Source organism: Mastigoproctus giganteus, chromosome 11 (genome assembly GCF_048544385.1).
Source record: "Mastigoproctus giganteus isolate SK-2022 chromosome 11, ASM4854438v1, whole genome shotgun sequence".
NCBI lineage: Eukaryota > Metazoa > Arthropoda > Arachnida > Uropygi > Thelyphonidae > Mastigoproctus > Mastigoproctus giganteus.
In genome coordinates, this window is record NC_143585.1 from 64,165,097 (window position 1) to 64,181,253 (window position 16,157).

General features: G+C 37.9%; 1 protein-coding gene across 1 annotated transcript in view; it reads right to left on the reverse strand.

Moving 5' to 3' along the window:
* LOC150078068 (calpain-15-like) overlaps window positions 1-16,157 on the reverse strand; it is a 190,113-nt gene that overhangs the window by 37,883 nt on the left and 136,073 nt on the right. Inside the window, exon 12 of the mRNA XM_090384450.1 lies at window positions 8,687-8,851. Coding sequence (XP_090240576.1) covers window positions 8,687-8,851 — 165 coding nt within the window. The remainder of the gene's footprint in view (window positions 1-8,686; window positions 8,852-16,157) is intronic.

A 16,157-nucleotide genomic window follows, 5' to 3' on the forward strand; every position in this document is an offset into this window, starting at 1 on the left:
GGTTTTGGGGGCACCACCCCAGATATGGGAACAATATTCCATGGCAGGGCGAATTTGCGATTTATACAGAGTGAGAAGCTGATTGGAAGAAAAGTAACGCCGAGAGCGAAAGAGAAAACCAAGTTTTTTAGATGCAGAGGAAGCAATATTTGTAATGTGCTTGTGCCAAGAGAGATTAGAAGTCAGGGTAATCCCCAAAAGAGATATATCATTTTGCCTAGAAATTGGAGTGTCACTAAAGATAAGCATAGGAGCAAAAGAATCCTTTTTGCAAGATATAAGACAAGACTGAGTTTTAGAAGGGTTGAAATCAACTAAGTTGTCTTTGCCCCACTGGAGAATTACCTGAAGATCGGCATTTAAGGAATTGGTAGCAGATTTTCGAGAACTTGAAGCTGATTGAGCAGGACAAGGTTTCTCAAATTGGAAAGTTGAATGCAATGTGCTATCATCAGCAAAACTATGGATAGGATTTCCAGTCAATGGAAGAAGGTCATTGATATACAAGAGGAAAAGAGTGGGGGAAAGAACTGAACCTTGGGGGGCACCGGCATTAGTGGAGAAGTTAGAAGACAGAGAGCCATCTACCATCACCCTCAGTGAGCGATCAGAGAGAAAACTGGATAACCAATTACTAAAAACAGTTGGCAAACCATAAGATAGAAGCTTGTTTAGAAGACCTTTATGCCAAACACGATCAAAAGCCTTTGAGATGTCAAGAGCAACTACTTGTGTTTCACCGAACCTTTCCATTGAATTAGTCCATAAATGGGTAACATAAGCCAGAATATCTCCAGTGGATCGACACTGACGGAATCCATACTGGTGATCGTTGATCAGACGGAAGGTTTCTAGGTAGTTTAAGAGTTGGCGGTTAATTGATTTCTCCATTACTTTAGAAAGCGTAGAAGTAATAGCAATGGGACGATAATTGGATGGGAGGGATTTGTCACCCTTTTTAGGAACTGGCTGGATATGAGCAAATTTCCAAGCAGAAGGAAAAACACCTTTGGAATAAGAAAGTGAAAAAAGGCGGCAAAGAATAGGAGTAAATTCAGGAGCACAGGTTTTGAGAACAAGTGGAGAAATACCATCAGGACCTGGAGCTTTCTTAGCATCAAGATTCATCAAAATCCTTCTGATATCCTTTTGACGGAAGACCACAGGAGGCATTGAATGGAGCGTGTTGGGAATAGTGGGAGGTGTTTTACCAAGATCATTAATACATGAGCTGGAAGAAAAATGGGATGCTAGCAGGCCAGCTTTATCCTTGGCTGAAGTGGCAACAGAACCATCTGGTTTGGACAGAGGTGGGAGCAAAGATGGGCAAAAGTTGCGGCCAATAGCTTTGGCAAGAGACCAGAATGTCGGCTACCATTAGGGCAAGAAGCACGTTTTCTACTCTTAGACTGTTCAAACTCTAGTTTGGACTGGTTAATAACTGCTTTGCAACTGTTGCGACCTTTGGTGTAGGCAGAAAATGAAACTGAAGAATTAGAAACAAGCCAATTACGATACGCAACATTCTTCTCTTGGACAGCCTTAGCACATTTATTGGAAAACCAATGTTTAGATAGAGGACAAGATTTTAAAGTGGAGTGTGGGATAAAGGATTCCATTCCTGCAAGAATAATTTCACTGACACGATCTGAGCAAACATTGACATCAGAAGTTTTGAAACAGTAATCCGACCAAGGAAAAGAAGAAAAGAAGTCTCGCAGGTCATCCCATTTTGCATTCTTGTAATGCCAAACAACACGTGGTTGGGAATAGCCATGAGATAAAGGTTTTGTTGGAGAAGAGACAATCACCAAGTTGTGATCTGAAGTGCCTAAAGGACCTCTCACTTCGACCGTGTACTTAGAAGGGATGTTTGTGAGAAAAAGATCAAGCGTATTGGCTGTATGATTAGGATTGTCCGGTATTCTTGTAGGTAAATGAACAATCTGTGCTAGGTCATTAGTAATTGCAAAAGCCTCAGCATCTCGACCTGCTGGGTCGGTGTGACTAGAAAACGGAAGCCAGCAGGAGTTGTGAACATTAAAATCACCAAGGAAAATTTCTTCACTGTGAGGAAAGTTGGACTGGAGAAAGTCAAGTTGCAAAGAGAGGAAGTCAAAGAGCTCCAAGTGATTAGTGGAGTTGGGAGAACGGTAGAGACAACAGATGAATTTGACACAATGAGGTAGAGAGATTTTAAGCCAGAGAAGATCACAGAGAGGAGATTCCAAATTGCCAAGTCTCTGACAGGGAATATCAGAACGGACATATGCACAAGTACCACCTTTGAGGCGAAAGGAATCATACAGCGAATAATTTGGGCATCTGAGATGAGCAGTAGATGAATCAACCGATATCTGAGATTCTGTCAGAAAAAGTACATGGGGTTTGGCAGACTGCAAGTGGAAATGGACATCGTTGAGATTAGAATTGAGACCACGTATATTTGTGAAATGAATTAGGAAGTCCTTGGGAGGTTTAGATCTTTTCGCAGATAAGCTTGCTCTATTAGTTTGACAATTCATGGTGTATTCAATAGTAAGAAAAAGTAGGTGGGACATGCTGTATGAAGTAATGAAATTTTTGGATATGGCGTACATGTGGTAAGAATATACCCAGATCCTTGACATAACGTGGCCTCGACAATGCTCCCCGCATACACACTACTCGGACTCCCTCCAGTCACTATCTGGCAGAGTAGAGGCAGCAAGATTATACACTAGCTGATCCGGAAGCTTCCTAGAAAGTTACCAATAGGTGCAGTCCGGTGTACTAACTAGCGGCCGGCCTGCGAACACCGTTTTAGAGCTGTACCCTCGAAATGTAAGGAATATTGGATCTCGCCACGACGTTCATCATAACCTCAAAAGTCATCAATCATACTGCATGATGGAAGAGATAGGGAAAGGTTGACCGGAACTTAGCTCTAGAGACTAAACATGGGTTCCACCATTTCAAGCCTCCAATAAGCAAAGTGGTGGTATTTCACCGGTTGATGAGAGTCATCTACCACCTAGTACTGCCTGGTAACATAGAGGGGCGGCGTTCCTCCATGTGGTGTGGGCGCCACACCTCGACCCCTGCTTACGTTGGTTCACACCTGGGTGGTCACCCACCATGTACTTGAGCATGGAGGTTATACCCAGGATTACTAACAGTCCCACCATCGTGAAGGTGCAAGCAGAGGATTTGGCTGTCACAGACCGGCCGAACTTCGCCCAAATTGGGTCCACTTGACTTGAGTGTCACCTGAATATCAGTTCCATCAGCGTTTTAGACCTGTACTTGTTAAGTAATTCCACCGGTCTCCTACTCTTAATATCATTAGTGCCAACATGTACAACTGTATCACCTTTTGTGCCCTTAAAAGATGATATCCGCTCTACAACGTCATCAACCTTTGCCCCTGGCAGACATACCCTGGTCCTGTTCCACCTATCCTTTTTACGAAGCAAGTTTGCCGTTTCCCTGACAATAGAGTCACCAACAACTACTAATTCCTTTGGGACCAGTGCATTCTGCCTTGGGGGCTGCCGCCGTGTTGCGTGATGACCAAGTGCAAGCTCTGGCATTGGTGTGGGCAGCTTAATGATCTAGAAGACGCTGCTTACAAATGGTACGTGCAGGAGCGATTATGTGGAGTGAATGTTACTGATGTTACCTTACGCACTGCAGCTGAGAAACTGGCTAAAAATATGGGCATTAACAATTTCAAAGCTAGTGATGGGCGGCTATGGGGTTTTAGAAATTGCCATAGTGTATAACAGGAAAGAGCATGGTGAAGCTGGGTCTGCTGCAACACATTCAGTTGAGCCTTTCAGACTCCACCTCAATGAACTGATAAAGAAGGAGGGCCTGCTCTTATCCCAGGTGTATAATGGAGACGAGACTGAGTTATTCTGGCAGTCCCTACCAAAAAAACATATCTGACTGGCTGGAGCATTATTTCCAAAACTTTTTTTTTAGTTATGGAATACTTCATCTCACAATATATTTAGAGAACACTTATGAAACACAAGCTTAGCAGGAGCCAAAGAACTGTTTGCTAATATTTTATTACATATGGCACACTGAGAATCAAGAGAATCTTTATTTACAACACTTGTAAAGCCAAAATTCAAATAACTGTCATCGTACTTTCGTTTTGGTCTTTTATTAGTTGGTTCCTGTTTTTTCACTTTGGATTTTTGGGGAACAAAAGACTGCAATTGTTCATCCTCACTTTGAAGCGTGACAATATTGCATTTGTTTTCATCAACCACAGTTGCAATACTAGAAGTACTTGCTTCTCGTTTTAAAGTTCCTTTTTTCAACCATAAATACAAGGTCATTTATTTTGATAATATTTCAAAATACTGATAATTATTAAAAAAAAATTTATACAAGGAAGTGAGTTTAGTTATGATATCGGTTCGCTTCCCCTCTCCTTCAGCCCATGTACTCCAGGCAAAATTGCATACGAATGGCATATTAGATGTCATTACCTCTACACATACTTCTCTATGCAAAAGCCCACCAAAATAAAGTGTTCTGTGGTCTATTTGATTATTAGTCGATGCCAGTATATTAATAACCAAAAAAAAAAAAATAATAATAATGTTAAAAATTAGAATGATATAAAAGTGGTGTATGCTACAAATATGCAAAATTTATTTATTTTATTTTATTTTTTAAATTATTAATTAGGATATTTCACGGAACACACTTTGGAAAACACTGGGCTAGAGGAAAGTGACGTAGATCCGGGCTACCAGATCTTGATACTAGAGGAGATTGCTGATGAAGTGAGAGGTCTGCGTGGGTAGCACAGTGGTATCGTCACTGTTCTCCCCCCACACTAGGTGGAAAAGGCCTGAGTTCGAATCCTGTCGATGACGCAAGGAACTTTAATGGGCTTTTTTCACTCCGTGGCTGAGTTAGTCAGTCTCAGGCATAGATAGCAAGTTTTTCCCCAGAAACTGGGAGTTTTTCATCCAGCAAAACAGACAAATCGACAAGGGAATGCATGCAATTTACAGACACAGATATGGGTAGATGTATTAAATTACGGGTGACCCCAATATAATAATAATAAAATGAAGTGAGAGCAGGTGACGTTGAGGGGGTGTCCAGTGATGAAGAAATTATTAATAAACCAAAAAGGACAGCAGTACAAGAGGCACTTGATCTGGTCATTCAGTATGTCAGCCTCTCAGACAGCCCCACTACCACCATTTACGTATGTTAAGAGAGGCTGTCATAAGGGAGGTAAATAGATGAAGCTGGACACATTCTTCAAACCTGCTGCTGCTCCTGCCCCATCTTCGTCCCAAACTGCCTCATCATCAGCAGGCCACTTCAGTGAAGCTAGGGAACTCCACTAACACAGAATAAATTATTCTGAGTCCCACTATATATGATCACGGCACAAAAAACTCAGTTCTATCTCCATTAAGGCAAGAGAAAATAGCTTTTGATTTTTGTTACATTATTTATTTATTCTAGTATAAATATTTTTACATATTGTACTACTTACATTGCTTATAAGTAATGTATGTGCGTTGTGTGTACACTACCTATTATATTAATCATGTTTACAATGGGTACTATACAGTTAAATGTTTCGTTAAATATTCATTAGGAAAATTCAGACTCCCGGGTTTTTCGGACAACCCTTCCCCCTATTAGTCCGTGAAATTGAGGGTCATCTATATATAAATAAATAAACAAAGTTTTGTTACATTATTAATAAACTTCTACATGTGCACTCTTAGTGAACTTTAAAATGTCTAAATGACATTCACACTCAACGGGCTACACATTTTCAGCATTTTTGGAGGAACTGTAGCAAATGCACTCTCAATGCATTCATGCAAATCTTTTATGAAAAAATATCCAGTGGAGTAATAAACTGATTAAAGGAGTCATGTGATTGGTCTATCCCTTCCAAACCATCAATTTGAAAACTTTGCATTAAAAGTTTCATGAACACCAATTTCCCAAAGGGGGGGAGGGAATGCCTTGTCTTGTTGGAGGATATTTGGCTGTCTCTTCTACAGCTGAAGGATGGTATAATTCGTGAGTATATCCAGGTACACATTTGCAGAAACAGTGTTCTCAACAAAGAAGAAAGGATCAATTATCCTGTCATGCATAAGCCTGCACTAGACATTAATCTTTGGCCTGTTCCAAACATGCTCCCTTAAAACACGTGGGTTTCAGATTCCCAAATATGGAGACTGTTGACTGTACCACTAATATGGAATGTGGCCTCGTCTGAAAAGCAGACATTGCAAGAAATTATTATCCATATCAGTGAGATTAAAAATGTCATCAGCAAATTTTCACATTTTGAATGTTCATTGGGCTTCAGTCCTTGAATAATTTGTGCCTTGTAGGCATGTGACTTCAAACAATTGTGTAACACCTTGTGAACCGTTAACTTTTCTATCTGTAGTTGATGTGAAGCTTGTCTCACTGATTTTGTTGGCACATGTGCAAAAGCAGTTTGAATGTTACCCACCATCTCATCAGAAATTCATGGTCTGCCTCTTCCTCTTCCCTTTCCCACTGTTCCTGTTCCTCTTTCCAAGGATTTTCTCATCCCCGATTTAATTTCACATCAAGTAGATCCTTTCCATACTTCATTCTGAGCAATTGCTGAATGCTCACAGAAGAACGACTTTGTTTCTGCAAGCCAAACAACGCATTGTTTTCTCTCAGAGGTGCAATCTTTACTGAATAGCTGCTACAGCACTCCTAGTGGTAGACACAATAAACAAAACACACCAGCACAGGATCTCTGCGTGTATATGTGTTACTTATAGAAAGAACACAGATGTTAGAGTCTTCTTCAAAATTATAGCATAGTGTAATCAGGGTAATTATTTATGGACACACCGTATATCAGAAACAAGGAACCCAGTACTTATTTTAGAAACTTTTATTTTATTCCAAGGATAATTAAATTTACACAATATCCCATGATATAATTAATAACTAATTTATATTACAAAAATATTACACACATTAAGCTTTATTTTTATGAATATTTATTTTTTTATGAATATTTTATTGTGAACATTGTTGCTGAAGGTGAATATTTGATATAATAGGCATCCTAGCATGCAAATTCCAAACATCCAATAGAAATTTATCTACCACCTTACCGAGTCGTACATTATGCAAATTACTCATGCCTATAAAAAAACATGGGTTGCAACCACATCACTTCATTCCTATTTTTTGGCTTGCTCAGTGGGATATCCACATCTTCAGTACTCAGGATGGCAAGCCATTGTCATTTAGATGATTCTTTGAGATGGCAGGCTGTTGAATAGAATAGAATAGAATCTTTAATTGCAGCAATGACAGAACTACAATTAGTCCCGTCACGGCATGGTGGTGCCAGGTGTTGGAAGGCTTGAAGCTGGGCAGTCACAGGTGGAAGTAGCATGTTCACTTAATTTGTTATGCAGTGCCATCCTGGCACAATGGAAGCAGTTTCAGGAGACAGGAACCATTACAAGAAGAGCTGGCCAATGTTGCCTGAGGGCTACGTCAACCAGAACAGACCGCTAACTGGCTCTAACAGCAAGATGGAACCTTAAGATATCCTGTCGTCAACTGTCTCTTGAGGTAGCTGCCCAAGAGACAGTTGATACATTTCCAACCAGAGTGTATTAAGATAGCCCAATTCAAACCACTGCAGAGCTTGTCAAAACTGGTGCCACGAACATCTGGAGATGAGGAGTGTGGTACCATCCCTCCAAAATCAGAGAAAGGACACTTACAGTGGAGGCAGTGTTCTCATGTGGGGTGGAATAATGATCAATGGCTGCACCCCTCTTCATGTTTTTGACAGGGGTATCGTAACTGTGAAGAGGTACCGAGAACAGGTCCTCAAACCCTATGTGTGACTTTTTAGGGGTGCGGTTAGCCCAGATTTTGTTTTCATGCATGACAATCCCACTGCACATACAGCTCAAGTGTTGGAGGAATATCTTGAAACTGAAGATAACCAATGACTGCTGTGGCCACCATGATCACCAGACTAAAATCTGATCGCACATGTGTGGGATGGCCTTGGGTGTTGCATTGCACACTGACATCCAACACCTCTGTCACTGGGTGAGCTAAGGTCTGTGCTGGTGGAAGAATGGAATTTGTTGCCACAATCTTATAGACACCTTAATATCAAGCATAGTTCACTGCTGTCAGGCCTGTTTATATACTGGAGGGGATCATAAGCTGTACCAATGTCATGTGACCATATTTTCGATTGTTTTGTATCAACTTCTCTAATGTGACTTTTTTTGGTAATTCTTATACAAACCCTATAAATGTCCCTTATACCTGTCTGAAGTTTCTCACTGTCTCCTTATTTCATCATTATGGTACACCACCATACCAAATTTTGTTCCGCTTCATCGCAAACTGCACAAGTTACACCCCATTTTCTACATGTTCCATTAATTTTGTTGAGCAGTGCAGCTATTGCAAGTAACAATGCCAATTGTGCGTTTATAAAATAGTAATTGGCAGCCATTTTTACCATATACATTCAGAATATTAAAATTCATTACGTTCCTGTCTCAAGGAATCACAAGTAGACTGAAAGAGCAAAGCAGAATATTTAAGGTGAAATAAATAATTTTCATATTTAAGATAAATTTTAACTATAATATTTTAAATGATAACAACATACCTCTGACCCTCTTGAAATAAACTGAATTCAACTTCTGTTGCATCTAATACTGTCAAGACAGTTACTGCAAGGCAATCTTTGTCTGCATGTGCTGGAAGAACTCCTTGCAATCTAACTTCATTCCAGTCTGGCTGAACTTTACAAATGTCTATGCAGTCAAAGAACCTAGAGGAAAATAAAAAAAATTCCTATTTATTAAAAAAAAAAAAGAAAAAAAGCAGAGGCAAACCAAAAGATGCTTTAATTATCGGAATACTCTCTCTGAACATGGAACTCTGGACTTTAAACTTCAGAAATTTATATTAACAAAAAATTTAAAATAACTTGCATGGTGTACTGAGGGCAGCCAATGTTTGCTCTGGACTGGCTGCTAAAATTCCTCAGGATGCAGCTGTGAAACTACCATACTGCCAGGTCTGCCACTGCAAGGTGGCCTGAAGGGTTAAGGAGTACAGGTGGCTACTATCTGATTGACTTTAATAGGCACGGGGGCTACAAGATTTGTGAATCTTGTGGGGGGGAGGGGAATCCCAGAATGTATAGTTTTGAGAATGTCAAGGATGATATATTACACTGACAAATTGTAGAGGTAGCTATAGAGGAAATGTTGCTATGCTTAATACCTTAAAATTATGTAAGTCATGATTTTTCTGTTAATATACAATGAGGCCTACAGACTGTTCTCTGCACTCATTCCAGCAGATCTACATCCTTCTTAAAATGATGCCTACAGACCTGTATGTAATACTCAAGACACAACCTAATCATTGCCTTGATTAGCTTGAAGGCAATGTTACACTTGGAATAACACAACTGACATAAGTTTTCAGTCATCTGCTTCACATACGTACAGAGAGAGAGAGAGAGAGAGAGATCCTAATGTAATTACTTACTTTCTACATGAACTTCATCCTCTTTCACTGCTGAGATACTTTATTTCATTATTTACAAAAACAACGTTACAAGGAAGATGCATTACACTATATACTATATAAATATAATGACAGTTATGAAAAATCTGAGTTGCAACATTGATTAACTATTATTGGTTCAGTCAGGGAGAGAGATAAGATAATAAACATTTTTCTATTTTTTGACCTCATTATATGCTATCTGCTTGCTATGACAACCAATTAAATCTTCTCCACTGAACAAAGAAGCTTCAAGTCAGAAAATTTTTTAAAGTTCATCCAATGAGCAACAGGAATTACACTCTTTTTAAAATATTCACTTGGGAAGATTAATGAAAATTGTGTATCCAGAAAACATGACTAAAATTACAATTTCAAGTTGTTAGTAAAAAAATTTAATGCAAGTTACACATAGTTCAATAGTACATCACTAATGTTCATTATAATAAACTTCACTGAATTATTTTATGCAGCAATCATAATTATTTGTGATTAATATGATTATATTAATTCAGAGAAAATTTAGCAATGTAATGTTATTATTATTAGTAGTGGCATATAATGCAAGAAAGCAAGTTTATAAAGCACCAGAAAAATAAAAAAAATAAAAACCCTTCCCACATCACTTGTCCATCCCCTCCAATAATTTGTCTTGTTCTTCCTTGAATTTATTTCAACTACCTGCTTCAAAACAATAAATGGAAGTTTTCTTCCAACAATCAACCACCTGCTAGCTGAAGGCAAACCTCTGCACAGCTACCGTGCAACCATCCTTCCTCAATTTTATGTCCCCTCATGTGAGCAAGAGGAAGAATGCTATCAGGATTGAGCTTTCTCAATTCATTCAAAGCCTTAAACACCTCAATGAGATCCCCTTGCAGGTGCTAGTCTCCAGATGCTGCAGTTTGCAGAACTCAAGCCTTTCTTGGTAAGACCACCCTTTGTTCCCTTCATCAATCTCTTTGTTCCCTTTACCTTTCTCTGCACTCATTCCAGCAGATCTACATCCTTCTTAAAACAAGGCCTACATACTTGTATGTAGTACTCAAGATGTAGCCTAATCAATTTCTTGGAATAACACAACTGACATAAGAAGATCATAACTTATGAACTGCAACTGGAAATTTATAAACTTAAGATTTTGGTGGGGGGGGATCTTTCATAATTAGCCTGGGGGATACTGTATGTGTACATATACATATAGAATCAACCTAAGCTTCAACTTAGAAATTTAATATACAGGGTTATTATTAAAAATAAAAAAATAAAATCTTTTGGAATTTGAAGCCTTTTAGATCTCAAAGCAGTTGTTGAAAAGAGTCGAATATTTGGAATATTCCTATATTAAGCATACATTAGATATGCATAATTACTTCAATTTGTGCCACTGAGCATAGAATGACAATGATTAATACTTGCAAAGAGGTAGGCAATTATTTATCCATAATCACAGTAAAAAAGAGGTGTAATATTGTGAGTTAGTGAAACAGTGATACATGCAGAGGTGCAATGCTGAAGCTGCAGTACATGTTTGGGTGTGCATAATCTCCATTGTGGTCTATGTTGCAGTAAATGTGTGAGCATTTTGATAAAGAATAGATGGCTACTAGTTGTACAAGTGACAGAAAATGAAATGAATGACCTTGCGCTAGTACAAAATTGCTACTGAAGTTATCATTAAAGGTAGAGGAGAAGAGAATTCCATGAACCATTAGTGTATGCACTGTTTCTTGTCAATTGGAAGTGCCCATATCTACAAAGTATATAAGGCTCTTTGCAAACTCAGCATGCTTCCATACAAGATCTTCCAATTCAAGCTCTTTAAGCAGATGACTACAGCATGGGTCTTGGTTTTATAGAACAACTTCTTGCCAAGTTAGAGGAGGAGGAGGATGACGAATGGCTCAACAACATCCTATGGACAGACGATACATACTTTGTTTGTCAGATAGTGTGACTAAATGACACAATTATTATAATAATTGTGTCATTTAGCCAGCAAAACCCATGTTCCACTCATGACATAAAAGGTGGCAGATTGGTGTGGGCTCACCACTCATTTCATTCTTGGTTCATATTTTTTTTTTTTTTTTTTTGAGGAACTAACAATGCATGGATTTAAAACATGTACCATAATGAGTTTAGTGGAGAAGATTAGCATCACTGGTTTTTATCTACCCTTGCCTGTCACTCTTGTAGAGTGACAGGCAAGAGTAGATTGGAGTTTATATAGAGGTTCACACAACACCAAAAATAGTTTCAATTAAAGGGGTAACTAATATCCAATAGCTGCTTTCATCAGCTATTCTTGCATTCATAGATAACCATTTAAAATTTTTTAATCTGTTTGCAGCTAAAGGCAAATATTCTTACATTCATTCAATTATTTTTCTTTAGTTTGAATCTCTCTCTCTCTCTCTCTCTCTCTCTCTCCTTGTTTGTGGGGACAGAGAGTCACCACAGAAAGCGAGAACATGTCCCCACTCCTGTAAGCATATCTCTATGTAACTATCTGGTTGACCTTTGAATTTTTTCAAACTGTCAGCCTCAACTACTTGAGAGGGCAACTTGTTCCAGCAAACAATGACTTGTTGACTAAAAGAAAACTCCCTACAATCTAGTCTAAACTCAATCCCCTGTAATTTTAATTTATGGCCCCTAGTTCTGCAATTCTTTATAACTGAGAATTCTGCCTTCATTAATTTTACTTACCCCTCTCAGAGCTTTATAAACCTCAATTGGGCACCCCTCTTAGGTGGCTGGTTGACAAAGCTCTGTAGCCCACATAATTGAAGTCTTTCCTTGTATGGATTACCCTTTTGCCAATCTCACCATGTGAGTTGCCCATCTTTGGACCCTTTCAAGAAGCTCAATGTCTTTTTTGCAGATGAGGTGTCCATACATGAAGATAGTATTCCAAATGTGGTCTTATAATTGCCTTATACAGTGGGATTATGACCTCCCTTCTCTACAGGATAATGTTCAATAAATCATCGATAGGACACCATGAGCTTTCCTGGCTGCCTATCTGCACTGCTGAGGAAACTTCATATCTGCCTGTAATGTAATTCCCACATTCCCCTTCTTCCTCCACTGTTTTTAATTCAACCCCACCAAGCATATAATTTATTTTGGTGTTGCTATTCCCCAAGTGTAACCTTGCATCTTGCTTAATTAAAACACAGCTGCTACTTCTCCGACCATCTTTGAAATCTGTTCAAGTCATTATGAAGGAGCGCTGTTTGGCACTGATCATTGATGACTCTACCAATCTGCAAATTTTGACATCACATCTTTTATTCCTTCATTGATGTTTATGAAAATGAGAAACAACAGTAGTCCAAGAACCAATTCTTGGAGGATCCCACTTCTGACATTACACCAATTTGAAGAATATCCATTAATCACAACCGCTGCTCTGCCTTCTGCTCTGCCTTCTGCTCTGCAGCCACCAGGCAATCCATCTTAGAATCTTTCCAGTAATCCAAACCTGTTCCAGCTTATATAGTAACCTTGCATGAGGGACTGAAAATGCTTTGCTAAAATCCAAATGAACTATGTCAAAATTGTGAGTAACTGTGTCAAAATAGCCTACTAAGTTAGTTAAACATGATTTTCTCTTAACAAAACCATGTTCTGTGTCCTTCAGAATGCCATATTTATTGCATTCTTAATCATTGCTTCTAAGATTTTTCCTACCACTGAAGTCAGACCAACTACTTCATAGTTACCAACGTCACTCTTAGAATCACCATTATATATTGGCAATAAGTTGGAACTTCTCCAATCTAAAGGAACCTCCTCTGAGTCCAAAGGTACCGTCATAATTAACCTGAATGATTCAATACACTTCTAGCAGTATCACTCAAAATTACTGGGCATATACTTCAAATCCAGGAGTCTTATTTGCCTTCATGTGCAAAAGTTTTTTTAATAAACATTCATCTGTAATTAGGAAATCTCTAATTACATATGGCTTAGCCCAACCTTGTTTCAGCATGAAGGGTCTTTCGTCAGTAAAGACTGATGCAAAGTATCTACTCACTTCATCTGCAACACAGCTGGATTATTTAAGGCTTTCCCCACACCCAGTGCAAAGGGCCCAAATTGATTAGTTTTCTTCTTCATTGTATTCATATACATAAAAAATTCCTTGTCATCCCCATTCTTTGCTCTCTTAGTCAATGCTTTCTCATGCACAGCCTTAGCCTCACTTACCTTATTTGTGGTACCATTACAGATGAGGCTTCCAGACCTATATAAAGTACAGTAATACCCCGACTTACACTACTCCAACTTAAGTGAACTCGGAGTTATGCTGTTATTGATTTTTTCGTTTGGTATATATCTAAAATTAGCTTACCAGTGATTTGGAAGTCAAATCATAAAGCTTGGGGGAAAGCTTCCATTTTTGAGGACTGGTTTGGTCACCACTTCATAACCGAAGTTGAACGTTATTGCAAGTCTAAACAGATTCCATTTAAAGTGATGCTTCTTATTGACAATGCACCGGTCACCCTCCTTCCACCCTAATTTTGCCTCCAAACACAACCAGCTTGCTTCAACTGATGGACCAGGGAGTCATCAAAACATTCAAGGCTTACTACACGAGGTGTTTGTTCATTTGTGCTTCTGAATGAAGCTACGAGACAAAATAGTGAGATATCTGTTAAAGACTCTTGGAAACAATTCAATGTTTTAGATGCCGTAAGAATCATTGAAGAATCTTAGGATGAAATTCACAAAAAAAACATTGAATGGTGTCTGGAAGAAACTTTGTCCCTTTTTTTTTCAAAAACGAGATGAAAACAACTCCAGAAACTGATCATGTCGCTCATGTGATAGAAGAAATTGTTAATCTTGCCAGGCAATTAGATTTGGAAGTCAATGGTGATGATGTCAATGAGCTGTTGGATTCACATAGTCAGGAGCTGACAATGAATGAGCTCATAGAGATGCGTGAGCAAAACGTCACTGAAGTATCTGACACTTCAGACCCAGTTCCACCAGAAAAGCACATGACAATTGCAAGCTTGACAGGTCTCAGCTCAATTGAAAAGGGCTTAAAAATTTTAGAAAACACAGACTCCAACGAAGAACACATTATAGCTACAAATCAAGGAATAAAAAAATTATTAGCTTGCTACGAAGAAATTCTGCGTGAAAAAAAGAAGGCGCTGTGTCGTCAGACGAATTTGTTAGATTTTATGAAGCCATCGACATCGAAATAACTTTTTTACGTAACTCATTTATTTTTTTAATACATATTTTGTATTAATATGTATAAAGAACTGCAATTTTATTAAATATTTTTCTTCTAAACTAGTATTTTTTTAGTCCTTGGTCCCAATTAAACAAAATTTATATGTATTTATATGCAAAGTTGCACCCCGACTTACGCGAATTCGACCTAAGCGATTTTCGTCGGACCCACCTATCGCGTAACTTCGGGGTATTACTGTATTTGAAATGTGATCTGATCATTAATTTGGGTAGGATAATTACCTCTTTTTTTGTTACTTACAAAATTCCTATATATCATTAACAGTACCTCATTTAAAGTTATCACAAATTTGAAATTGGGTTATCATAGCAGATTTCAATCTAATGTGTAATGAAGTCTGCATAAACAAATATAGGCTTCTCCACCACTGCTGACTGCTGTATTTGCTAAAAAAACATGGACTAATAATAAAAAGACTTAATTAAATATAAAAAATTATATTTAAAGTAAATTTCAGTTAAAATATACTTTACTTTAAATATAATTTTAAAAAAGGCCTTGAATACTGCCTTTAGATAATCAATCTCCCCCTCACCAAAACACCCATTCTAGGGCCATCTGATGCCAAACTTGACAATATTTTAATAGATGGGCAACAATATTTAATTAAATTATCAAAATTGAAGGCAGTTTTGATGCATATGCAACCTGCATATGCATTAAATTTACTATTCGATGTGAAAATGGTTAATGGTTTCAAATGGTTGTACATCATTTTCTGCCTAAACCCAGTTTATAATGGAACCTCTCAGTGAAGCTGTAACACTTCCCTTGATGTCATCTCCCCATCAATTAATAACACAAATTCAAAAAAAACAAAAACTGTAAATCACACCTTCTGAAGAGACCTCATGTTTTGATGTTTTTTTTAACATGTTTTATGTGCATGCATATATCACTTACCATTTACCAACCATGAAATGTTTTTAGCTAATTAATTAGGTGATATTCCCAAAAATCACTTTTTAAGAAATTTGTGTTTTTTTTTAAATTAAGGAGGTATTTATTAAATTTAAAAAAAATGATAATTATAGAGCTTTTATATATTTAAGGAAGAATGAGACAAATACTTGGATGCAAACAGATGGGGTTTTTTTTAATTTAATTTTTTTAAAGTTGATGCTTAGCCTGCTTCCTTGTACTGATTAGCATTCATCAATATTAATGCTAATACTAGCATTAATACTAGCAAAAACCTCTTGCTCAGAATAATCACCTAAGAGGGCATAAATTCAAATTGAGGAAAGACAGATGTAGGATAGATGTCCGGAAATTT